Consider the following 11,427-nt stretch of genomic DNA (forward strand, 5'->3'; position numbering starts at 1 on the left):
GTCACTCACATAAAAGCTACAACCCTCCTGAATGAAAATGTATGTACAAAAATAAATATCATGCACCAAAGAAAGATTGACCCTTCAATGAATACAGACAGGGCAGATTTTCACAAGACAAAAGTTTTGTCGCCTATCGAACATAATGTGAAAATGAGCAGATAAGTCACTTCAAAACACTTCAAATACGCAGATCGGGTGTCATACTTAATCACTGATTCACTCACACCTCTCCAGAAAATCAACTTTGGCCTTAGGTGTATGTTTAGGGTCATTGTAATCATGGAAAGCAACACAATGAAAATCAATGGAGTTCAATGAGAGATGGTGACATATTTGCTATTCGTAGAGCAATACATTTTTAACTTCATGATGTAATCAATGATAAAAGCCCTCACACACCAGCAGCATGCATGCAGCTCCACATAAGAGCTGTATCCCTCCCATGTTTGACTTTAGGCAACATGTATTTTTTCAAAATTCTTCACCTTTAACACCAAAGAAGTCTCTCCCACTGTCCTGTCTCAAAAAAGCCAGCAAAGAGTATGTCAGGCCTAATTCTGACAAAAATGAAGGCTAATGGGACTCATACTCTGAAGTCAAGATCCCAAGATCAACCATTTTAGAACTGATAGCATCAAAACTATATGGTGTTGGAGATGAAGAATATGAAAAAAGAGAAATGGTGCATAAAGTGAAACATGGTACGGATACAGCTCTTATGAGGAGCTGCATGCATGCTGCAGGTGTTTGAGGGCTTTTATCATTGATTAAATCATGAAGTTAAACATGTATTGCTCTACGAATAGCGAAAATGTCACCATCTCTCATTGAACTCCATTGATTTTCATTGTGTTGCTTTCCATGATTACAATGACCCTAAACATACACCTAAGGCCAAAGTTGATTTTCTGGAGAGGTGAGAGTGATTCAGTGATTAAGTATGACACCCGATCTGCGTATTTGAAGTGTTTTGAAGTGACTTATCTGCTCATTTTCACATTATGTTCGATAGGCGACAAAACTTTTGTCTTGTGAAAATCTGCCCTGTCTGTGTTCAATAAAGGGTCAATCTTTCTTTGGTGCATGACATTTATTTTTGTACATACATTTTCATTCGGGAGGCTTGTAGCTTTCATATGAGTGACTTCTGAAGCCAAGTGATTAATTGAAAGTCAGGTTATTAGCTGTCATTCCAAACAGATGGATAGGCGGCAACTCTTTTGGAGACGGGTGTACACCCGCTGTCTCGTCTGCACTCCCCGCCTACTTGACGGTCACACTTCTTTCTTTCACGTAGATACGGACACTTAGGCTACGTGCACATTTCAAATGCACACACGTATTTTTCAATGTTCATCAGCATTGACGTGCCGTTTTGTCGGACTTCGTCGATTTCATTTATTTTTAGAACATAACTGCTAGATGCCGCCTCGCCTCCGTGTTGCATGAACTGTGTTGTCAAACTTCATATCTCCGTTGTAAGACGCTTCATACAGTAGCTCATTTTTTCAGTCGGCAACTCTTCCACAAGAAGCACAGACAGACCTAGTGCTAGACTACCTCAGTCTCATTACTGCAGGTGGGAGATTGTTTTTCAACTTATTTCAAAAACATCTAAAACGCAGGCACCTCGCACAAGTTGCGCGTGTTGCGCAACGGCACCGCGCACTCTTCCAACGACATCAGCCTAATAGAAAATATTTGTTGGTTTAAGTCCACAAACTGGTATATTGAGACTGCAAAACTATTTGGGAGTTAGAGAGGGAGACAAACTAACTGGTTTCCACGAGGGTTTAAAATGTTAGTTTGTTCTGTAGACTCCCCAATGGCGTTTCACTGTTGCAGCTGGCCACCGGATCTGGGCCGTGTCCGGGCCGCATCCAGGTCACATCTGGCCCACGGGCCGTCAATTGATTACTGACATACATAGCATATTAACTGTTCTTGTGAATGAAAATTGAAATTTAGCAACAACTAAAACTATGGCGCTTTGAATATGGGGTATGGGTGGCCAAGGAAATATTCACTGGTACTGAACCCTAACCAAAATGCATCAACATGACACCCACAAATTATTCAAACTGCCGTGCTATTTATTCCAAGAACCTGGCACAGTAGTAAACCAGGTGTTAACCAGGTGTTAACAAGTTAACCTTGAGGTAGAGGTAAATCATCTAATAGAAGAGCATGGAATCCTCTTAACTACCCTTATGAAATTCTACCTTGGTTTAGTATGATTTGTACCATGGTTTTAATGCAGTAACCATGGTTATACTAGGTTTATGTAGTAACCATGGTTCTACCTTGGTATGCCATGGTTACTCTGAGTACCCTGAATCAACCATTAGTTTTACTGTGTGTCTGAGTGAGTGAGTGAGCGATTGAGCGAGCGAGTGAGAGAGAGTGAGAGTGAGAGAGAGAGAGAGAGAGAGAGAGAGAGAGAGAGAGAGAGAGAGAGAGAGAGAGAGAGAGAGAGAGAGAGAGAGAGAGAGAGAGAGAGAGAGAGAGAGAGAGAGAGAGAGAGAGAGAGAGAGAGAGAGAGAGAGAGAGTTTGCAGTGGGAGGTTAATGTGTGTGTGTTGGGGTTGCTTTTGAGAGTGAATGAAGGGTGATAAATATACGTTTTTCATGCATACATGCACATGTGTGTGTGCGCGTATGTGTGTGTTTACTCACATTTTCTGGGTCCTGGTTTCATTCTACATTCTCCTCCATGATCAAACCTGAGGAAAGATGAGAGAAGAAAAACACAGTGGACATGAAGAGGTGTGGAGTAAAGCACATGAGAGGAGAGGAGAGGAGAGGAGAGGAGAGGAGAAGAGAGGAGAAGAGAGGCGAGGCGAGGCGAGGCGAGGAGAGGAGAGGAGGAGAGGAGAGGAGAGGGAGGAGAGGAGAGGCGAGGAGAGGCGAGGAGAGGAGAGGAGAGGAGAGGAGAGGAGAGGAGAGAAGAGGAGAGGCGAGGAGAGAGGAAGATGGGGAAAGGAGAGGAGAGGAGGAGAGAGGAGAGGAGGACAGAGGAAGATGGGGAAAGGAGAGGAGAGGAGGAGAGAGGAGAGGAGGAGGAGGAGGAGAGGAGAGAAGAGAAGAGAAGAGAAGAGAAGAGAAGAGAAGAGAAGAGAAGAGAAGAGAAGAGAAGGACAGGAGAGGACAATGAGGATAGAAGGGGAGGAGAGGAGAGGAGAGGAGAGGAGAAAGGAGGAAGACAAGGGGAGGGAGGACAGGAGATAAGAAGGGAGGGGGAGATGAGAAGAAAGGAGAGGAGAGAAAGAAAAGGAAGAAAATTATATCGATATTAGAGCCAACTAGATCCAGGCACAGCACTGCTGAGAAGCTTTGCTTGACAAAGACATCTGACAGCAGCCCTGACTGCAGCACACTGTGACACAGGTGACTACACAGGTGACTACTAGGGCCACTGCAGCACACTGTGACACAGGTGACTACTAGGGCCACTGCAGCACACTGTGACACAGGTGACCAGTAGGGTTTCTGCCACTGCAGCACACTGTGACACAGGTGACTACTAGTGACACTGCCACTGCTGAGTGCATGTGCTGCAACTATCTCTTGGTTAGAGAGCAGGAGAGCAGAATAAATCACATCCCTTAGCAGACCATGTGCTGTCCAACTTGCTGCTTCATGTGTAGCCATTCTGCCCTAACCCTCCATGAAATATGTGGTGAAAACATCCTTGCCAGCAATAAAATGCTATAAAAACATCTCTCTACAGACTGCAAGAATAGAGTGGTTCCCTTATGTGCATTGCTCCTTGCATTTCCGCATATGCTAAGCCCTAAAGGTCACATAGCTGTTTCGCTGGCAACAGTCAAAACTGTCTGCAAACTGTTGCAAATTGACCTGGCAACTGGTTGCCCATGCCCCCTCCCCTCCCTTACTTAGGAGGGCCTTTAAGATAACGGAAATACTGCAATCGAGAAAAAAGGTTGTCAAGTGGGGTTAGGTGGGTGGCGGGCTTTAGAGGTGACAAGAGAATTGGCTGCCCCTGTCCCAGTCCCCACCCCGTCCCATGTCATGTTTTCAATTTACAAGACGCAGTTCACCGACAGCACAGAATACCCCTTGGTGTTAGAATACCAGAGCAAGGGTAACAATTAAGTGTATTTTCTCCTAGGCATATATGAGTTGGACCAATACGGCATTGCGTACAGCTGTAGTGGACACCATCATAGTTGACACAGACAGACTTACCTCTAGTTTACAGTTGGGTTCATTCAGTCTGTCTGTGAGTTCCCTGACACCTGAGTTTCCTGGGTGATTGTAGGTAAGATCAAGCTCCTTTAGGTAGTAGGGGTTTGATTTTAGGGCAGACGCCAGGAAAGAACAACCCTTGGGTGAGATCTGACAACCAGACAATCTGAAACAAAAGATCAAGCCTAATAATTAGAAGGAAAAGGGTCATGTCAATGATGGCAATGCATCAAGAGTACACACAGTATTCTGCGAAGAGTCATTGGGGTCACAGTTTCAATTCCCATCATTAATAGGTGAATAATCGGACTCTGATAGGTGGGTAGTGGTGGTGCATAACCAGGGGGAGAATAACCATCCATCCATCCATCCATCCATCCATCCATCCATCCATCCATCCATCCATAACCAGGCGAATAATCAGTGCTCTCCTCCATTATCTACTGTGACTGAAGAACCCTGAGCATGGCACCCACTCAACACACTGCTCCCCTGTTCCACCTGTCACATTTCCCCCCTTTTAACAAGTGTGATGTGTTGGGTGGGAAACTGTCAAATAGTTATTTAGCTGCTCGTATCATGGACCAGCTAGTTTGGTCCTCTATGAGAAGTAAAATGTCTACAGTTCATAATGTATTGCTGTATTTCTTTTCCTCAAAGGAAAGGTGATGATGTTCACTTTTATCTTGTGTTCATGTGTTTAAATGTAAGGTTATAAATGGAAAGCATTGAATGACAAACAGCTGTATATGTGTCAATTTACTCTAACATGTTACTGGTGTTACTTAGCCTGGCGAGCCAGACCCGTACAGCAAAAAGCTGTACAAGGGTCTGGGCGAGCTCGGAGAGAGTGTGGGCGGGATAAACGGTTGTCTATCAAAATGCCTTGGCACTCAACGCCACGCAATAGGATGGTGGAACAACCAATCCCCACTCAGTTCTGTGTAACGTCACGGATGTCTTTCAGAACGCACACGCGACACGCCCCTTTGTAGGTGAAGCGGCAACTTCTTGCCTTCATAGGAATGAATGTGTGTGATCAACACAGCCACAAACAAGTTTCCTAATAAATCGTGTTTTCACTTACACAGCTCAAAAATGCCTTGTTTTCAACCACATGGCCCTCCTTGATCAACCAGCGAAATGTTGAGCAATTTGGGGCTTGTTAAATGGTTATATTTATGATTGTTGTCAACATGGCATGTTCGGTGTTAGCTAGCTAGCTGTATATACCCATATAACTAATACACGCCTGGATACCTAGCTCTGTATTATCGACGACAGGTTGGCTAGCTGCTAGCTCGGTAGACTAGGTGTCATTCCCATCTATTTAGTAAGCTACTTAAAGACTTTCAAAGCTCCCAAATGTCTCGTTTTTAATGACATGGATCTTATTAGAAATTGGGGCAGGCATATAATACAAGGCTGGATACCTAGCTCTGTGTTATTGACGACAGGTTGGCTAGCCACTAGCTCGGTAGACTAGGTGTCATTCCCATCTATTTAGTAAGCTACTCAAAGACTTTCAAAGCTCCCAAATCTTGTTTGGTCTATCTTCATATTCTCTTATTCCTCCCCAAATGGAATGGCCAGTTTGTACAAGTAACCTGTGTTTGTCACTTTAGATTAATAGAGTTAAAAAACTATTTGTGATTCAGAATGTTGGCCTGTACTCTGGAGCTCAGATTTAAATCCTCATCCTGACACTGCTATCAGGTTACCCACTGAATGATGTCTCAAGTAGGATGCATCTAATGTACCAAAGGACTGGTCTCTACTTGGGACTGAGCGAGCAACAACATACCTTACACAAAACAATGTTGTGAAATCTTACTGGTATCTATGCAGTGCATTATAACATGGTGCTGCACACAGTCTCTTTGCTTCATGTGCTGAGTTACAGTTAAACATTACTATTGTAATTTAAATAGCCCTGGGTAGCATTGGTTAAATTGCTAAGCCAGGAATTTCCATCTACAACCTCCAAGAAAATTATATTGTGTGCAGCTTTTTCATGTGACAGAAAATATGTAGTGCGCTCACCTTGTGTCTACTGTAGATAAGAGGTCAAATACATAATGTTGGGCAGACATGCTGGTCCATGTCCATGTGTTTCGGGTGGCAGATGGAATGCCACATAGCAGAGACTAATGGGCAAGACAATGACCACCTACCTTAATGTCTGCAGCTTACAGTGAGGACTAGACAGCCCCTTACAGATGAATTCAACTCCTGAATCTCCCAAGGCATTTTCACTCAGATCCATCTCCAGCAGGGTGTTTGCTGATTGTAGAGCATTGGCCACAAACTCACAGGATTTATCAGTGAGCTGACAACCAGCTAGTCTGTAAAGTAATAAAAAGCTAAGTAAGTCCAGAACATAACAGCACAAATTACTTTTCTTCAACAGTTAACATAATGATCATTTTTGAGTCCTTGTCTTAAGCAATCTTTGTTGTGTCGGAAAATAATCTAATCCATTTCAGAAAGCATCATACCGAAGGTCTTCAAGCACATGTGCAGGATTCCTCCATGAGGCAAGTAATAGCTCCTGTGCTGGGCTTGAAGGGGGCCTGTTGTCCAAATCCAGCCTTGTTGAAGCGGAGAGGTTTGACATCAGAGTGAAAGCCAGCCAAACACAACCATCAACTGAGAGAGAGTTAGGGGAGATCCTGAAAGAGACATAACAACAGAAAAAGAGCCATTATGACTCATATCCACACTGGCCCTTTTTCTTCTCCGTGTTCATGTACAGCAGTTGTGTAGTCTACATTTGTAGTGGGTATACTGTATATTTGGGCAGCCAGAGGCGGTTCCTAAACAAGGGCTCGGGGCCCCTTGGGGGCCGTGAAGGGAAGGGAGTGTTTCAGAGGCGGGGGAGCCATTCTGATCTTCTGGTGAGTGGCTTGCCTTGCCCCTGCAATCAATAATTTTAGAGTGAATCTTAACCACATGACAAGGATATAGAGCACTAGATGTCAGCCTTTTAGCATGGCCACTCTTGTGTGCCACCGTCTTGGTTTTGATGTTCTTTTAAGTAGCGTTCGCTATATCATGGCAGCAGTTATATAATGGCGCAAATGAATTTGATACATTCAGGGGTGGTCAATGAAACTTTTAGTATTCTGTATCTTTCCCCCAGTGACTATAACGTCCAAAAGGGCAATATTAGGGCATACAAGGACTTGACCATATACAGAATACTGTACAAAAATAATGACAGAAATCATCATAGCACAACTAAAAAGATAGGCCTACTAAGTATATTTACTTGGTGCTGGAATATTATTATGAATAAGAACATGAATTTATATGAAGAACAGAGTTGGGGATTGCACTGTCACTAACTCTGCCTGCTCTCATAGTGGTGCTATATATGCATGCTACACAGAGGAAAAATAAGGAAGAAAAAAAGGGGGGAAAAAACACTGTTTGGTGTAATGGGTGAATCTATCAGAATCAGAATGACGTAGTAGGACAAGTTATGTGCAAAAGCAGTAAAAGTAGGTCTAGTTTATGACTCAGAATCATAAAGACAGCCAAGTTGGTGCAACTGAGCGTGGAGAAGTTTCCAGTTTCATGCAGGTGCCATGTGGGCATGGGTTTACAGCTGCAATTTCTGAATGAATATGAGACGATGGTGATCTTATTGCCATGATGAGTCACCACTGTGGCTGTGGCACATGGCTGTGCGATTCTAAAAACTGAGCAACACATTTTATCTGGGTATATGGAACAGTTACCAATTTTAGGTGGGTATACTGTGATCCCCGATCTTTTCTGATGGGCATTACTGAGTACCACGTAGACCAGTGTTTCTCAACTGGTGGGTCGCGGAGGGGTCATGGGTGGGTCGCGGAGCCTTGGTGTAAAAAAAAACTTAATTCTAAAAAAAAAAAAAATCCAACTTTTCCTGCAACAATTTACAACTTTTATTTTGATAGGCTAGTGAACTCTGTGTCATCTGTCGTCATAGATACAATCTGAATGTTTATGCGAGATAGATAGCGTACAACCAGTCATTCGAGTCTTGGTTACATTTTTAGAATTGCATTGAATTGGTTAAAAAAAATTGGGTCGCTGCTGAATGAGAGTGGAAAATGGTTCCAGTTGAGAACCACTGACGTAGACAACACCACTGGTGTACAGTATGCAGCATGTTGCTACTGTTCTACACCCCCACACAGAGATATTAGTGGCATACCAACTATATTACAGTTCAGCAGCCATTTCCATAGAATTATGACACACAAACCCCAACTCCATAGAAGTTGGGACGCAAGGTTAATTGTGAATAATAACAAAATACTGCCATTATCAAAAATGGCCATTACTGAGTACCACGTAGACAACACCACTGGTGTACAGTATGCAGCATGTCGCTACTGTTCTACACCCCCACACAGAGATATTAGTGGCATACCAACTATATTACAGTTCAGCAGCCATTTCCATAGAATTATGACATAATAACAATGACAAAGGTAATTATTCAACACATTTAAAACATACATATTACAACTCCACTGTATTCAATTCAATTCCTTTATGCATTAAAGGTGTTAAGAAATACACATTTTAATGAATTCGACTTGACAACATCACTCAGGACAATTCAATGTGCCACAACATACAGTATTTTGGAAAATTGACACTGCATGGCATATCCTCAAAACACTTTACGAAAACTGGGAAACGGAAAGAAAACTCATACCTTAATGTCTGCAGTTTGCAGTTGTTGTGGTGTAATGCTGCATATAGAAGCTGGACTCCATGCACACTCATGTTATTATCAGCCAGATCCAGCTCTGTCAGGGAGGCACAGGACTGCAGGGCAGAGCCCAGAGCTTTGTAGGATTCATCCGACAGCTGACAGCCAACTAGTCTACAAGGAGAAAGAAACATGTCATTTCACCATGTAGAAAATGATGTACATGCTAACATTACACTTTAAACTAGAACAATTAAATGTTACCTACTTAATTGTTTAGTTATTGTTTGATCGCTTCTTAATTCAACCAGCAATGCAAAGCAGTTTGAAATTAAACCAGTCCCTCCATTTTTTCACAGCAATATGATACATTTTTGTGATGCAGCATATTTCCTACTATGCCGCACAATTATGGAATAAAATAAGAAGAAAATACCACCCACCCTTCATAAAAAAACATATGCACCTCTTTGACAAACTTTGAAAGTCTTGAGGGTCAAAATATATCAATATACCACTATGTTATCTGAAGAAGCACTTCCATGACATAGCCACACAAAACGCTTCTGAGTCGGACTGCTTTCGGATCTGAAAGGCTGCAAATATTAGTCCACAGCAGATCCTATTACCTGGGACACTACCCAGTCAAGTGTCATTTCTTATTTTATCCTATTTAGACACTTGATTGGTCTCACATTTTAAGAAAACCACAAATAAATGGGCTGACAAATCATTTTGATCGCAAAATCAAGTTGTTGTAATGTAATCAGACCATGATTGAGGCATTCCCGGGGGACTTGGTAAGGGAGCAAGGTAGAGTGTTGTCATCATAGCCAGTAGGGCTGGGTTCAAAAGATCGAATCGCGATCCAATATTGATTCATGCTCGAAAAGTGTGATATCGATTCACAACTTTGTGGATCGATCTTTTGCAAATGATATAGGCGCTATTTTCTCAAACACATCCTGTAGCTCTCTTTCATATTCATGTAGGCTACCATGCTATTTCATGTTTGTGTGGGCAGCAAAGGCTGAGATTTGTATAGCCGTCTTAGAATTCTAGACATAAATGGGTTGAAATGACAACCCAGCAATACAAAAGATTGATATCGAATCGGATCGGATCGTGGATCGAATTGAATCGTGACCTGCTGGATCAGAATCGAATCGATCCAGGAAATTTGGATCGATTCCCAGCCCTAATAGCCAATATGTGCATCTTACTCAGATGATGGTGACCGAGAACATTTGAGGCAGAGAGAGCAAAAAATAATGCAGTGTATTCTTCACCCCATTCATATCATAGGTCAATAGTTACTAAACAATCCTTATAGATGTAGTTAACAACATTAACTAATCCAGTCACTTGCCAGAGTTACTGACCTCAATGTCTCCAGTTTACAGTGTGGACTCTGAAGAGCAGACAGTAACGTCTGTAATGAATTCTGCAGGTCGGCCAGACCCAGGTCCAGCTCTCTTAAGGGGGAGTTTGGAGACTGCAGAGTTGAGGCCACAGTCTCACAGGATGTCTTTGTTGGCTTCCAGCCAGAAAGTCTGTCAGAGAAAACTGGAATGAGTAATTTGTTCCCTTCAGTACTTAAAGGACCAGTTCAGTCAATTTCAATATGCTGTTGTATTGGTCACGCTACCCTTGACTTGTCAGTACCCGGTGATGCCACATTTTTCGGCCAATATTTTCCCAAAAGGTACCGCTGTTTGCTAGTTGTCTGCTGATGTTGTATAACCTTTTGGATGTTTTTGGGAATATATAAATTTGTTTTTTTTTAAATGTAAACAAAGAGCTGCCCCCATTACAATGACCAAGATCTCGGAAAAGGCTGAAGAAGAAGGAAAAAAAACCTCAGGTACTGATAAGTCCAGGGTAGTGTGAGCATTACAACTGCATGTTGAAATTGACCAAACTGGTCCTTTAAGTTTGTGCATAGGCTGCAATAGATGTAGTAACTGAATATTTTGAAGGCAGCATAATATGAATCAGAGCTATATTGTATGAAACATTTAACATTTTATAATAATCCTCATCTGATGCGCCTACAGCAAGACTTTCAAAACGTGCAAATTCACACATGATCGTAAAAGAAAGTAGTCAATACTGCACAATTGATAATGTGACATTATAACAGTCCCTTATCATTAGAAATGGGACCACTAGCACAATTGTAGGCTGAGTACATTTTTGACAGCAGCACATTTGAACAACCATATACAGTACATACTGGTATATAATGGGAACAAGTGTTTGTGAAATTTGATTTAAGCACAAATGCGCAAATGCATCTTTTCCATGCATTTTTAAAATAAATATTGAGTTTAACCCATTGATGCTGGATGTTGCGTATATGCAACATTGACCCAGGCACATGATGCTGCATGGACACATCATTCAGGTTCAAGATATTTTTCTTTTTAAAGATTCATTCTTTTTACATTTTCTATTTAAAAAGTGGGTGTTAAAGCTGAATGAACACATTCTATTGCAAGGTCT

General features: G+C 42.1%; 3 protein-coding genes across 3 annotated transcripts in view; 1 reads left to right on the forward strand and 2 right to left on the reverse strand.

Moving 5' to 3' along the window:
- The window catches only part of LOC134443151 (stonustoxin subunit beta-like), a 5,858-nt gene extending 3,134 nt beyond the window's left edge, over positions 1-2,724 (reverse strand). The window contains exon 1 of the mRNA XM_063193059.1: positions 2,679-2,724. Coding sequence (XP_063049129.1) covers positions 2,679-2,700 — 22 coding nt within the window. The 5' untranslated portion in view covers positions 2,701-2,724. The remainder of the gene's footprint in view (positions 1-2,678) is intronic.
- LOC134443149 (NACHT, LRR and PYD domains-containing protein 12-like) overlaps positions 1-11,427 on the forward strand; it is a 343,863-nt gene that overhangs the window by 102,088 nt on the left and 230,348 nt on the right. The gene's annotated exons all lie outside the window — the stretch shown is intronic.
- Positions 6,359-11,427, reverse strand: part of LOC134443148 (NACHT, LRR and PYD domains-containing protein 12-like) — an 80,704-nt gene continuing 75,635 nt past the window's right edge. The window contains exon 14 of the mRNA XM_063193054.1: positions 6,359-6,556. Within this exon, the coding sequence (XP_063049124.1) occupies positions 6,382-6,556 (175 nt within the window). The 3' untranslated portion in view covers positions 6,359-6,381. The remainder of the gene's footprint in view (positions 6,557-11,427) is intronic.

The sequence above is a fragment of the Engraulis encrasicolus genome, unplaced genomic scaffold (assembly GCF_034702125.1).
Source record: "Engraulis encrasicolus isolate BLACKSEA-1 unplaced genomic scaffold, IST_EnEncr_1.0 scaffold_28_np1212, whole genome shotgun sequence".
Lineage (NCBI taxonomy): Eukaryota > Metazoa > Chordata > Actinopteri > Clupeiformes > Engraulidae > Engraulis > Engraulis encrasicolus.